General features: G+C 36.2%; 1 protein-coding gene across 1 annotated transcript; it reads right to left on the minus strand.

The window, feature by feature from the left end:
* Nucleotides 1-11,772: 11,772 nt before the first annotated feature.
* Nucleotides 11,773-13,838, minus strand: LOC130614818 (uncharacterized). Its single transcript, XM_057436309.1, has 2 exons — nt 13,765-13,838; nt 11,773-13,237 (listed from the first exon to the last, which is right to left on the minus strand). Exons 1-2 carry the CDS (start codon nt 13,836-13,838, stop codon nt 11,773-11,775), a joined length of 1,539 nt encoding a protein of 512 aa, XP_057292292.1.
* Between the last annotated feature and the right edge of the window lie 2,361 nt (nt 13,839-16,199).

Here is a 16,199-nt window from a genome sequence, read left to right on the forward strand (position 1 = left end):
GAAACGGTTTTTTTGCAGCTATAACTTATTCGCCTGTGTCTGTTTATTGTTTCGATATTTGTTTCATTAACTTTAGGTTCTTCATATTTAATATTCAACTGCAGACACTTTAGCTTCAAAGCAGCTTCTTTATTATAATTTGGCTTGCGTTTAGACTTGCATTTAGACTTGACTCTTTTTGGTATTATAGTAGCAGACATATAAGATTTCATTATTTTTTCTACTAGGAAGTCTGGATTTTGATTCAAAGTAGTAATTTCCATTTCAACAGGTTTTTGATTGGTTATATTTTTAGGATTTTGTGATGACAAACGAGGATATTTTTTAGATGGACTGAGTGATGTGGGTGATGTAACGGAAGGATTGCTCACTTTGTCATCAAAGACCAACGATTGGTAGTGATTTTCATTAACCTTACCAAGCAAAATAAAAGCACCCGCAGTGGTACCATCAGTCAATAGATGTGCCACTTGTTGTTCACCAGGAATATCATGTGTTTCATCATGAGTAGGACTAATAAGGGTATATGGGTGTATTGCAGTACTGGTATCAGATGTTATCAAAATGTTGACACCCAGCATTATTGAAGCAGCTCGTATAAAAATTTCTACAACATCAACAGTAGACCTTGACTGAATTTGTAAGTCCCGTTCCCACTCTTCAGAGCTTATGGATAAAAAGTCTCTGTTAATTTGAAAAATTCCTACATTACTATTTTCGCGAACAAACTTGACCACAGCTGCTCGTAGTTGGAGGTGATTTTGAAAGTGTAGGTCAGGGGGGACAATTTGTCTGATCTCAGGGCGACTAAGTTGCTGTACTACTGCTCTATAAAAGCAGTTGCCATCCCCTATTGTCACTTCTTGATATGTTATATTTGACAGACCAATACTTCTAGCATAAGCGACTATACGATCAGCAGAATTCGACTGATTTAGAAGATAGGTGGCATAAGATTCCTGTAGTGATATTTGAAAGTCAATATCATTGTTATTATAGGGTCCAGGATTGCTTTCAATGTCACCAGATAACAATAACAGTAATTTCAAAGATGCAAGATTGATATTACAGCTCAGACAACACATGAAAATTATTGAAATAAAAAGTTTCAAAAAATGATTGAAGTCGTTGTTATTATCCACCTTGTCATCAAAAACCATTCCTGAATAGCTGTGAAAATTTATTGTTTCATTTGTCATATTTTTGGAGTGGCTAGCAGCTACATTTTAAAAAGAACCAATGGTGGCACGATATGCTTGGACAGATATCATGATTAGTTTGTCTGATTGTTCTACAATGCTACAATTGACTACAATGAGACACGATTTCTACGATGCTACGGTTGCTACCGCTACCTAGAGCTGCAGTTAGCACCTAAATCAGATTAAACAAAAGTAAATCTACTTCCTTGCTGACTGTGGCAATGTATTTATAGTCCTTGCATCAAAATACAGGACAGAGCAGGGGACAAAAAAAGAGATACAAACAGTAAGCTACAATTGCTAGCTATCTAGCTTACGCCAAAATGCAGGGACACAGCGGGGGCAAAAAAATCAGATATAAAGATGCACCTAGCTGCAATTTATACCTAGCTAAATGTTTGGTTGTTTTCTAACACAAGACACAGACAAAATTATCAAATAATACTTATCCAATAATCCAGGAAGTATCAATTTCGTTCCAGCAAACAAACAACGCGCTGCAGAAAATTTCCAGAGGGTTTGAAAAAAAGTTGCGCCAAAAGAGTATATTTCGATCGCCTAAACCACGTGTTCCAGTTTGTCCAATCAAAGCAAAAAATGTTTGTGTTTGGAAAGATTCACGTGATCCATTCTGTCCAATCAAATAAAAAATGTTTGTTTTTGGAAAATTTACCAGAGCACTTCTGTATTATCAAATTCCCAGTTTCAGACGCAATATTTCCCGGGCCAATGACATTACTTTTTTTTTATAATCTGACGAATTAGAAACTGCTCAAATGTAAATAAACATGGTAATGACAGCAACATTAAAAAGTCAAGAATTAGAAATAATCAGAGAAGTCCACGATAAAGGCAAAAAAGTTTAGTAAAAAACGCCTTTTTTGGTTTCTTGTGCCTAGCAGGTTTATCACCACAAAACTTTTTACCATAAAGTGATAGATCTATTATAAAAAGAAAGCATTTTGGGCTCTATAAATGAAAGTGATAAATGTACGCAATTCCCCCTCTACGACTCAAAAGATTACCTATTATACTCAATATAGCTAGTATCATATACTTATGAATACCTGCTTGTTGCAAGATAATTATATTTTTCCTAGCCCTGTCCAGGATTTGAACCTGGATCTCTCATTTGCATGAGTGTCATAGCCATTAGACCAACAGGGCATGAATATATATATATATATATGAAAAACTTTACATGTGCATCTTATATATGCTCACATAGCCTTTTTACTAACTAGACAGGGGTACCTGGCGTTGAAATGTCTGGTTTAGTCGCAAGTAACTGTAACACCCGTCGTTAAACGTCTGGTGTAGAGCGATTTATACGTTTTGTAAACTGTGCTACACATTCATGTGGAGCGCTTTAGTACAAGTATGCAGTATATCATAAATTATGTGAACCACACACAACAGTAAGATGTTTCAGGTGTAATATATTTTTCAAATAATAACTTGTCTTCAAAAATACAGTTTATATGTTGTGCCCATCTTAGCGAATTTCTCAAAACTTAAAAGTGAATTACAATTCAGGGTGAGCGCTTAGTATAGGTAAACAATGTTGCACATCCATATAGGTTTAATACCATTTCAAACATAAAATTAGCGCAACTTCTGTTAAATAGAAACACAGGTAACAGGTTGCTGTTAACACTGGGCTGAGTGATTTGCACAGGTATACTGTTTCGCACATACGTTTCGGCATAATACCCATTTCCAAAAAACTATCCTAACTTCGGTTCAAACAAACAGACAGTTAACAAGCTGTTTTTATCCTACGCACCTAAAACAATTTTACTTTGTGGAAAATTTTGTAACATTTAAAAATAAAAATACAGTTTATAACCTGTTTTTACCCTCTTAAAGCAAAAAAAAAACTGCAATATTTTATGGGAAAAGTTTATTTCCTGACGTGTGTACAATATATATTGCTAGCTACAATCGTCCACGAAAATATAGCTGTCTATTCCACCTTAATGTTAAGAACTGCCCTTTTGTGGCTAAGCAACGTAAACAATTACACGTGACATAGCTGTATATAAACATTGATCACGAGTGAGAACAGAACGTACTATCTGCAAAATATCTAGCTGGCTATGTTTGGCCATTTTGTGGACGATTGTAGCTAGAACAAGCTGTATGATGGGACATTCCTACAGAGTAGAATTATCTCACTCACTGTGTAGTATATATGTATAATAGCTAGCTAGAGGATAGGCAGAAAATCTTTCTCAAAGAATTTTTCTATGCTAGCTATGTTGCTGATTTTATGCCAGCAAAAATAGCAATTTATTGCTAGCTACATGGGTAGTTCTATCCCAGCTAAGTAGTTAATTTTATGCAAGCTTTGTAGCTAGTTTTATGCTAGCTATATGGCATTGTTTGTTGGTTTTTATGCTAGATAACTCTTACAGTAGCTAGGTAGCTAAATGCTATCTAAGTTCTATTATTATTCTATCTAAATCTGCAGTTTTAAGCTAGCTAGCTTTAGGTGTGAGTGAGAATAAGAATGGGTTCATTACATGTAAAAAATATTGATATACTAGCGAGCTAAACATACCCTTTCTTCGTTTTCATGAACAAGCCCTTCCTCCGTCGGCTGCGATATAGCTAGCTTAGATTAACGGAAGTTTGAGTTTGAGGCGCTATGTTATCCGAGAAAAAGTCACATGATATTAGTCAAAGTGACCATATATCACATGGCTAAAGCTAACTTAATCTCAACTGGAAATCCCCACTAGCCCATCTTTAAAAATAACAAAAGCACTCCATCGCCGTACCTTAGATTTTGTCTCGCTGAATCATAAATTTACGGGGAAAATGACCACAGTAAGCTACTGGGCAACCCAGTCAAAAAAGTTGACGAAAATTGAAAATTTTGATGTATACGTGCGGAAATCCTATACACTCTCCTCCGTCCCTTATATTTGGCTTATTTAATGAGGAAATGGGCTCCGCTACGCTCCGGGCGCTGACGCGCCCTCCGCTTCTCTCCGCAAAAATTTTTACACTTACTATCACAAACTGTTTTTCTGTTCACTTAGAACTTCCTAAATACTTTTTCATAAAACAATAACAATTAAGGGGTCACTCACGTATTGATTATAAATTTTTCACCGTCGTTTATACGCTAATGAGTGGATGGGTAACTATTTAAATGTTATTATTATTATTATTATTATTATTATTATTATTATTATTATTATTATTATTATTATTATTATTATTATTATTATTATTATTATTATTATTATTATTATTATTAATCGACATATATTTCAAGCATCCATAAATTACAATGGTTCTTAATGCAGAAACGTGTAAATACTAAATGTATGTGCAAACGTAAATATAAATTCAATCAGTTATAAAAACAAAATGAACATGAGCAACCAGTATAGAAAGTGTTGCGGAGAGGTTGCCAAGGCAAAGGCATGAAGCACGGCAAGGACAGGGCACGGCAAAGGCAAGCAAGGAAACAGGGCACGTCAAAGGGCACAGCAAAGGCAGACAAGGAAACAGGAAGAGGAATCAGTAAGGCAGGGGTAGGCAAGGCATGGGAGGCACAAGCAAGGCAAAGGCATTGAGCACGGCAAGGAAAAGGCTCGGCATAGGCAGGCAAGGAAACAGGAAGAGTAATCAGCAAGGCAGAGGTAGGCAGGGCATTGTAGGCATGGGCATGGCAGCCACCAGAAAAGGCATGGGAAGGGTAGGTAAAGGCAAGGGATACGGCAAGGAACGGGCAAGTGCCTTAATAGAAATTCGTCCATTTACAACTCAAAGATTACGTATTCTCTAAGCTTGTATCATATTCCGGGAGTATTAGAAAATATCCAGGTGTCATAGCGTCAAAAAAACTATCATTGTTTGATAAATTTGAGATTAAAAGTCAACTTGGCACCAATAAATTTAATTAACAATATTGGTCTTTCATAACTCTAAAGTCAAGGTACAGAAATGATCCAAAGTCATTATTAAGGACGGCAACTGGTAACTATGCTCTGCAAAAAGTAATACAAACAAAGCAAAGCGTAAAGGCAAACAGGTATACCAACCTCGTCCCCAGGACTTTACTGAGCCTATATCCCCCAACCTCCATCCCAGGGCTTTTTTGATAAAAGAGACGGCGTTATAAAAAGAGACAAAGACCCCGAAGTTCGAGGTTTCTCCCCCGGTTTATTAATTAGGAAAAAAAATCATTTTCAAAAGAAGTAAACTACGCCTCACAACATTGATAAAAATACTCAGGAAAACACATGACACAAGTGAACTCTGAGCTTAGTTTTCCCCCGGAAGCACGCCACAGGTGAAAATTGTGCTGCTGATACTTAAGGTGAACTGATTTAAACTTACTAACTGATTTTTTAAAGAGGTTGACTCCTCTTCTCTCCTTCTAATTTCCTCATTCTATAAAAAAATTGAAACTGCCTTATTGGACATTCCTACTAAATACCGAAAGGGTAACTAAATAATGGAAAAACGCTATGAAAGTTGCTGTCCCATATAAATAGCGAGTACACACAAAAAGACATGAAAAGTAAACCAGTACACTATTTGTTGTGTTTGCAAATAAAAATGTAAGTACTAAGTAAAAACTCACCAATTGACTTTTTAACGAGGTTGACTCCTCTGTAAACCTTACAAGGGTGCTTCTTACAAAACCCTACATCAAAATGAGAAAACGAATGTATATATTTGCAACAAAATAGTAGGTATTATTTTTAGAAGTAGTATTTTTATTTCAGATTAAGCCCACTTACCAGTTCATTTTTTAAAGAGGTTATGTCCTCTTGGGTTTTCTTTGTGTTGCCTGTTCGGCAAATTATTTTTTGTTCTAAATAAAAAAAACCTGTTCGGCGAATTATTTTTTTGTTCTAAATAAAAAAAATACAAATTAATTAACAAAGGAAGACTTTGAAATTATGACGTTCGTGAGAGTATTTGAACTGAAATGTGATAGTGACAGAAACTAGATACATACATGAATGCTTGCCATATTGATGTAAAATAGAACTAAACGTAGAGCAGATTAAAATAAATAGTACTACTTCTATGAAAACAGCCTGTATGAAAATCGAACATAAACATTTATTAATGCATGATACTTTATCAGCAGTTCGTGTAAGAGCTTCCAATGAAATTCTGCACAACTATTGGTATCAAAAAAGGCTGGCAGATCACCGAACTCCTTGCGTCGAAAAAACATGGCATCTACCTTCTTTTTTCGTTCTCTCTAGTAAGGGTCAGTATTTACCAAGTTTTTACCAATACTGATGATTTTCCGTGGAATAGAATCATCATTGTTTTGCAAATTTTCTCTCAGTTCTGCAATTGTGAGATGTGAGCATCATTTAATTGCTGAGAAACAACAAAGCTACCCTGTTGCAATGCTTGGATCCGCAATCGCATGTTCAATATGAAAAATTTTAAGTACGGATGTTTGGTTACACGGTTATCTGCGCAGTGGTATATATGTTCAATGTAGTCCTCAAATTTGATTTTTTTTAACCTCGGAACAGTAAAGTCACAATGACCATTAATAAAAACTGCAGGGTATGCCATTGTAAAAAAGCCTGGAGTTTTTAATTCACGAATTGGCCTTTCTCGGGTATATTCCAAATTTGCACTAGCAACTGTGCCTTGTTGTAGAGCTCGATTGACTGCTTCTTCCGATCCTAAAATCTTTTGTAATATTGTTCGTAACTCTTTGTCAGCATCTTTAGGTTCAATGGGGCATACTAAACCTGACCGAGTGATACTTTCATCATCATCAGGTCTTGTTGAAATTGATTTTCCACGGGACCCTTGTCTCCTTCAGGTATAATATGCGGTAACTCGACAACAGGTAAATCAGGTAATTCTGAGCGTTTTTCAGGTAAATTTAGAATACGATCTTTTTTGATAGAGACATCCTTAAAAAACTCGTTAGGTAAATACTGAAAGTAATGTCCTTTTAATTTACGATTAATGTGGTCAGGGCCATTATATAGATGCGTGTTTAGAATATCTGGCTGTTCAACTCCACCTTCAGGAAAACCAAAACACAAACCACGCAAAGCTTTGTCAACTTTATTTCTTTGTACAGTGTATTGTTGAACTGAAATCCGGCTTCCCTTTTTCTTTATAACAATTATCCCTACATCTGCTGGCAATGACGGTAATTCAGTAGCAATTTGCATTCTTTGTGGAAAACTAATACAATGACCTTTAGATGCAACCATACCATAACGCAAGAGGTGTACATTCATAATAACGGTGATGCGACGAATCAGTGCTTCTTCCAATATTGTTAAGTTTTGAAGATATTGCGGTACAAGTGAAAAATGCATATCGTTATGGCGAATATTATCTTGTATTGGACCCAAAGCGTCATTGTCAACACTAAATATACCCGAATATCTGGCAGCTGTCATCACATTTTGTTTTAAATTACGAATACTTTCAGTATGGCATCTGGAACATCTTCCATCACTTGAAATTTTCCAATGTTTGACAGAAATTAGTTTTGTTTCATTTCTGGCAGTTTGATTAATGGGTGAGGTAGCATGAAATACTGGTCGGATTTCAAGACAAGTTTTACAAGAGGCTAAACTATGTAACATCTCACCCTCCTCAAACTTTTGTACAGCTGCAACAACAGCAGGATTTGGATGAATGGTAGAAAGTTCTGTTTGAAATATTTCTTGCTGGCTGATTGGTTCATTGATAGTAACGGTAGAGGGTATTGGTTGATTAATAGGTAAATTTACTGATATTGATTGTGCATTTTTTGTTTTTGAGGTTGGCAAATTTGTTGGCAACATATTTTCCTTACTGATTGCTTCATTGATAGTAACGGTAGAGGATATTGGTTGATTAATAGGTAAATTTACTGATATTGATTGTGCATTTTTTGTTTTTGAGGTTGGCAAATTTGTTGGCAAGATATTTCCCTTACTGCTCTTAGAAACTGGTTGTGGAACTGTTATTTTTTGTAAACGTTTTAGTCTGCCATTTATTCGGTTACGTCTTTTTCTGGTTTCAGTAGTTGTTTCGTTGAGTTTTGGTTTCTCATATTGAATATTCAAATCAATACATTTTTGCTTTAAAGCATACTCTTTAGCTGAGAATTTATTTTTTTGCAGTTTAAACTTTGATTTATCGGCTGACATGATAGAATTCATTAAATTTTCCACTAGAAAATCCTGGCTTTGTTCAAAACGGTTTTCTCCTAAATTAGTTCTTTGATAATTTGTATTTTTAGGTTGAAATATATTTTCCGATAAAAACCGAGTAGCTTTTTTAGGTGGACTACAAGTTAATATACTAGTCATACTTGCAGAATTACTAGTGCAAGTGTTCACATTGTTATCAAATATTAATGACTGGTAGTGATTATTGTTAACCCTTCCAAGCAAAATAAAGGAGCCTTTATTTAGTATTTGTACTGCCTGTTGATCAGCAGAAAGTTCATGAGTTTCTTCGTAAGTTGAAGCTATAACAGTGTAGGGATGCTCAGCGGTGGTAGTATCCTAGGTTATTAAAATGTTGATTCCTAACATTATTGCCCGAATAAAAATCTCTTCAACATCCACGGTTGGTCTTGACTGAGCTTGTAAAAAATGTTCCCATTGTTCAGGGCTAATCATTTCAACAGTTCTACATTCCACAAAAACTGGCTTATCATTATTTTTCCGTACAAAATTAACAACAGCTGTTCGAAGTTGAAGGTGATCGTCAAAATGTAGTTCATGGGGGATACATTGTCTAATTTCAGGTCTATGAAGTTGTTGTATCACTGCTCTATAGAAACAATTACCATCACCTGCTGTCACTTCCCGATATGTGACATTGGACAGACCAATACTTCTAGCATGTGCAACTATTTGATTGGCAGAATTTGAGTTGTTGAAAAGATACGTGGCATATGATTCCTGACATGCAATCTGGAAGTCAATATCATTATTGGTAACAGGCCCGGGATTAATTTCAACGTCACCAGATAACAACAGCAGTAATTTTATCGATGCAAGGTTAATATTACAGATTAGCAGGCACACAAAACTCATTAAAATGAAAGTTCTTAAAAAGCAAAAATAGTCTTGGCCAGTAGTGTCAAAAACCATTTTATAATTTGAATACTTGTGGTGATTATGATTTGTTACTGTATTGTTATGGCAGTGACTAGCAGCTGCGGTATAAAAAGCACCAATGGTGGATCGATATGCTTGAACCGATATCATGATTTGTAGGTAGCTAGCTAACTTTAGGCAAAACGAGTTAACCAATCAAGCACAGAAATTGCACAGAACACAAGTTTCAAAAATAATCTAAATTAACTCAGCGAGCTATGCAACTAACTTCGGGAAATGAAGTTATCCAAGCAGGCAAACAAAATAAACCAAAAAATAACTTTAAAAATAAACTATATAAAGTTTATCCAACTTGTGGCCTCCCCAACCAGTCGGCAAGAGAAGCTATCCAAAAGCAGACAAACAAAAAAATAAACAAAACACAGAAGTTTCAAAAACTATCCAAAGTAATTATCAAATAATAACTTATCCAATAATCCAAGGCTTGTGGTCAAGAAACTTTCATGAAAACTCGCATCTGAAATTTCAAATTTCAAGAGGGTTTATAAAATAACTTAAGCGGGAACTTTAAGTACCCAAAGCCCGGATACAAAATTTAACCACGTGATCCAATCTGACGAGTCAGAACTCGGTATTTTTCTATTAAATGTCTATCGGGCGTAAGAAACAGAACCGGATTCGTCGTACTCGTTGGAGACCAATGTCTACTGGAAACAGCATAAAATAAAGCTGTCTCGATTAGCCAGATTTTCACGGAACCTTTTAAAGAAATGACCATAAAAAAAGTGGGGTAAGTGGGTCAAAAACGCCTACGTTTTCATCAAAATTTCACGTACTGGGGGAACCGCGGAAATTTGTCACGCTCTAATATATTTATGGGAACGAGGAAAATAGCTCCGTTCGAGCAATGGCTCTTTCTCCGCAAAAAGAGTATAGACGAAGCAGTCAAATAATCATACAAAGTCTTGAACTGTGAAAACGCATTGAACGGCATTAGGATAAATGAACCATTATAATTGATCAAAGCTAAAGGAGGCTTGGTAGGTAAAGCACGACCGATAATTAAACTAAAAATTAGGAATAGTAAAAGTTAACATAGTCAATTGAGTGAGAAAAAAAAATATTTGAAAAATCTCTAGAGGGTTGCAACCTCTAACTATAGTAGAACCAGCTGTCATTAGACAAGAAATATCATTACAGCTAGCTGTTTTGTCACCTCATCATCAATACTGACAAATCTGTATCAAGAAAAGGCTAAGATAAAACAGATAAATAAATTAAAAATCAGAACAACTTAAAAGTCTGGCTGTTGCCCTATCAAAAAAATATTTTTTCGCTAAGTTTGTAAATTTGTTATAGTTTTCCATTTGCCGAAGTTGAAATGGAAGGTCGTTGAAGTGGAGGGCAGCAGTGTGGGCAAAAGTACCCTCAATATTGTTTGTCTCAATTAAATTTGTTCTTATAGTATTCGTTCGTAACGATCGTTCGGTTACAGGGAAAAAAGATAGTTTCAGGTAACTTGGCCAACTTTCTTTGTTGAACAGAGCTTTGTGTGCAAGTTTTACAAAAGAAAGAGATATTCTTTCTTCCACTGGAAGCCATTGTAATGTTAGCACGTCATGATCACTGCAACGACGACGGCAAACGAAACTTGCTGAAGATCTTTGCAGCTTTTGTAATCGTTTCGAAAGATATTTTGGTAAATTACTGAAGATGGTATTACAGTAATATATCTTTGTCAAGATTAAGCTCTGTGCTAGTGATTTTCGAAGATTAAAATCGGCTGCACGTTTAAATTCCTGTAAAGATCGTAAAAAAGCATAACCACTTTTAATAATTGCGTTCACATGTAAATTCCATGTCAAATGTTTGCTAAAATGCACTCCAAGTATTTTAAATGCATTAACACGACCAATAGATTTATCATCATTTACCAAGGTGACATTATAATCAAATAAATTATGCTTTCGCGACATTTGACTCGTTGAAAACAGCATAAGTTTTGTTTTACTGACATTAAGACGTAAATTGAAGCGTGAGGACCAATCATAAATACGTTCCATTTCGTGTTGCATTGATAATATGCCATCTTTTATCTTGTCTACTTTAACACGCCGTTGTAGTGTTGTATCGTCGGCATATTGAAGATAAGTACTTGGTCCATTGTTGCTTAGCAAAGTAACATAAAGATTAAAAAGAACAGGACCGAGTATGCTACCTTGAGGTACTCCAAATTTCACCAACAATTTCTGCGATACTTTATCGTCAACCTGCACAAACTGGTATCTGTTACTGAGATAATCATCAATTAGTCTAATAAAATGTTTCGAGAAACCTAATTGGTGAAGATGACCCATCAAGGTAGGATAGTCAACAGTGTCAAATGCTTTAGAAAAGTCTGCAAATATAGAAAGCGTGATTTCACCGTTCTTCATGGCATGTAAAATATCATCTTTTAGTTTTAACAAAATGGTAGTCGTAGAGTGTCCTTTTCTCTATCCAGATTGTGTTGAACAGTAGACTGAGCTTTTTTCGATGAAGTTCGTGATTTGCATCAATATAATCCTCTCGAATACTTTGGACAGAACTGGTAGGACACTTATTGGACGGTAGTCAGCTAGATTAGAAGGATTTGTTACTTTAGGGATCGGACAAATACGACTAATTTTCCATTGCTCTGGAAAGGTGGGATTATCAATACAGCAGTTAATAATATGCGTTAACGGCGAGGCGATATAGTCAGCAACATATTTTATATACCTTGCGGGAATATTATCAAATCCCGTTGAACAGTCAAGTCGTGAGGATCTAATTGCATTTATAACATCTTGGAAAGTAGCATGTGTTAATTGAAAAGAGTTAGGTTTATCAGTAAAACTGTTCATCTGAGAAGTTGTTGTCCCTGGAAGGTGTTTGTTTATTCCGGTTGTTCTTGTAGCAGTACTATTGAAGAATTCGTTAACGGCATCAGGATTTACATTGACATTTTTCGGATTTGGGTGGAGGATTTTGTTAATGACTTTCCACACATCTTTTGTGCTTTTATTTTTAAGTTTTCTCAAAAAAATTGATTTAGTTAAGCTTATCTGCTTTTTAAGCTTGTTACGAATAGCTCTTAGCAGATTCCATTGTATGTTGTTAGTAGTCCCACGTACTTCCTTCCTTAGACGGTTCCGTTCACGTTGAAGCTCAGTTATTTTAAGTTCCTTCATCCAAGGTGCTGGTGGCCTAGTAAGTTTAACCCGTTTAAGAGGTGCGTGTGTATTTATGCATTCTATGATCAAAGTGTTTAACACATTTAGTTTGTCGGACATGTCTTCCATGGTATAAACGATGCTTAACGGAACTCGGCTGAAGTCTTCAATAATTCTTTCATCACGGACAAACTTGTACCTCGGATTGTATTTGGCAGGTTTACTCTTAAAGATGCAAAATGGTGCGTCATGGTCACTAATTTCACCACAGTAAACAATATCCTCATAAATGGTTTTTAAAGACTGGTCAGAAATGATGTGATCAATCATAGCAACATCCTTTCTTGTTGACTTAGAAACTTGTTGTGACATATTATACGTTTCAAGAATGTCCAGATAAAGACGGCTTTCGACTGTCGATTTATTTAAATTTATATTGAAGTCACCTGTAATAATAATTGAACCTTCATTCATTGCAACAATCTGAGACAACAAGTTATCAAATTTTTCTAGCCATGATAGTTTATCGGCAGGTTTACTACTTGGCTGATATACCGTACCAAGAAGGATATTAGATCTTTTGCATTTACCAGAAATTTCAATCCACTGATGCTCTATTGTTTTGTCAAGTTCATTAATGTCTTTCCTCTCCTTAAACTTGATCGACGTTTTAATGTAGAAACCAACGCCGCCACCTTTTCGTTGATCACGATTGCTATAACCAAACTGATAGCCTGGGATTTGTTTAGCCTGGGATTTGTTTAGCCTGGGAAATGTTTAAAATACAGCAAGCGGTACTTAAGTATCTTGTCTACATGGACGGTGGATGTAAATAAAATTGGGATTAGGCTCCCAGAAGAAGGTGTTAAATACACTTTCTTGTTTATTACAAGCATGAGTACTGTCCAACTTGGACCTATAACTATTCTCTGAGAAAATCTTAAAGAGAAAAAACAATCCTTCTATCACAAACGATACGACACAAGACAGAGCTAATAACATAAACAGACTGGTTACAGAACGAACACAAATAGAAAAAATGTCTATGTCCAAAATATATAATATAAAAAAGAATTACATAAAGCCCTCTTGTGCACCAGAAGTTGTGACTCTGGCTGTAGCTTTTTTGATGTGAAACTATTGTGTCAAGAAATATAGAAATACAAATGAAAGTAAAATTTGCGGTTTCTCCTTGTATCCTACTCTTGATAACCTGCAGTTGGAAGTACAAGGGCAGTGGACCAGATGGGAGAATTACATCCGAAATGACCTGTCCTGGAAATCCATTCTTACCGTGGCACCAAACTTGCTTTCTTTCTGCATAGATTATCAATCATACTATTTTTGGCAGCTATAAATGTAATCATTGAGTATGTGTGCGCCTAAGAAGAGTTAAAAAGTTGTGTTCCGCTTGGCGATTCAGACCATCCTCCGGTTAAAGCCTTTATGGATGACATATTTTTAATGTCTTCAAGTGTCCCTCAAACTCAAAACTTGTTGGATCGTTGTGTAACAGCCCTTCATTGGGCTGGAATGGGCTTTAGACCTTCAAAATCACGAAGCATTGTTATAGCTAATGGAAAAGTTTTAGATCAGTCTCCTTTTTGTGTCCTGCAAGAACCAATCCCATCTATTTACGCAAACCCAGTTAAGTTTCTTGGCCGGACGATAAATTCAACATTGTCAGATTCAGCTGTTGTCCAACAGGTTATTGTTAACGCTGTAGAGCAAGTCAAACTCATAGATAAGTCTTCCCATAGAGGCATTCACAAAGTGTGGTTTTTGCATCATCTTCTAATTCCCCGAATACGATGACCTTTTTTAATTTACGAAGTTCCGATATCTCGTATTGTTTCACTATAACAAAAGTTTTCTTTCTTCATAAGAAAGTGGCTGAGACTCCATCACTCTATTTCTAACATAAGTTTGTATTCCGCTTCATCTCCGAGATTTGGCTGATCCTCTAGTCTCAGACTCTCCCCCAGACTTAAAGGCTGGACACTGGAAGGTAGATCAAACAGTAAAATCAGCAGAGAGTCAACTCGAGTTCAAGAAAATACTTGGTTTCCACCAGTTTGGTAGAGCAGGCTTGGGACTGGTAAGCCATAGGAGTGTCCCAGCAATTGGTACCCATTCTTACCGCAAACTTGTATCAGATGTTGTGCAGGACAATGAGGAAGACATCTATTATGCTCAAGCCGTTCAGCTTCATGTCCAAGGTAACTGGACTAAATGGTGCTCGTTTATTAAATACGATCTTTCTTGGAAGAGCCTACTGTCTCTGCCGCAAAGTTTATTTTCGTTTTGAATCGGCGCAACCTATGACACGCTTCCTTCTCCTACAAATCTTGTCAAGTGGGGAATTCAAAATGACAAAAGTTGCACCCTATGTAAAAAACCCTCTTGTAACGTGTCCCACATTTTAGGCGCTTGTAAATTAGCCCTTTCACAAGGTAGATTTACGTACCGCCACGATACTGTTCTACGTGTGTTAGTGACAGCCATTCAGAAGTTCTTATTCGATTATGATTATTACATAATTATGATTATTACAAAACCATCTAGATGTCATAAAATATGCTTTGTTCCAGCTGGTACACGTCTTCCTACCAAAAAAGCGTTCAAAAATTCAGGGAATCCTTCACCTGGCCGCTGATTGAGATTATTGTCAGACTTAGATTCGACCTTAATAGTACCACCATATCTTGCTGTAACTCAACTTCGTCCAGACATACTTTTAACTTCTGCCATGACCAAAACTGTAATTATCCTTGAATTAACTTGCCTATGCAAAGAGAACATGGAGACTTGGCATGGAGTTAAGGTTGATAAATACTCGTCACTTTGTTCTGTCATGAGATTAAACAATTGGTCTGTGCATTTCTTTGCTGTTGAAGTAGGAGCAAGGGGATTTTGTTCCGAAACAGTTGTAGCACCATGCATCCAGCTTTCTCTGCACCCTACGTGCGAGGAGTTGTCAGACACCAATGCCTACTTCTGCCATGTTTGCAACACTCATCAAACTGCTCTAGTTTAAAAAGAGGTAGTATCGTGCGGTTCCCATCTCATTTTACAGCTAAAACGTTTTGCCAGTGCCAACGGCCTTGTGTCAAAAATTGCCTCCGGTATTACTGCTTACCTTGGTACCCTTTCCATACCTTTTACCGTAGATGGAGAAGTGAAATTTCGTAAAATATTTCAATTAAGGGCTATTATCAACCATTGCTGCAAGTTAAATAATGGTCACTACACAACCATAGCCTTCGACCAAATGGTTCACAGGTGGATACATTGCAACGATAGAGCAGTAATTTTCTGTGATGACCGCCTTATTAACAGTCACGAGTCATGTTTTCTTTTTAGAAGAGTTGAGGTAAGAATATTTTAACCAGAATGAGTCAGCAAAGGGGTTTGACTACACTCAGTCTTTTCTTTGCAGAGTGACGACTCCTCTTATTACCTGAGTTAAAAACAAAGAATAGCACAGTTGAACAGAAAGTGGTCAAAGTTAATTTTAGGAAGATAGGGATGTCTAGTTTCTGCTGATGACCGTCCGCGGACCTCTTCGAGGTGACCCAGCTAGACATCCAGGGTACTTAGGTTCAGAAATATGGGTCGAAACCTACCTGCCCTTGGTTAAAGTTCTGTTTATCTTTTCAAATGTGTTGTGTCCTTTTTATTTTATTTTTTTATATATATATTTTTTTAATTCCTTGTAAAAAGGAGAA

Source organism: Hydractinia symbiolongicarpus, chromosome 1 (genome assembly GCF_029227915.1).
Source record: "Hydractinia symbiolongicarpus strain clone_291-10 chromosome 1, HSymV2.1, whole genome shotgun sequence".
NCBI classification, from domain to species: Eukaryota; Metazoa; Cnidaria; class Hydrozoa; order Anthoathecata; family Hydractiniidae; genus Hydractinia; species Hydractinia symbiolongicarpus.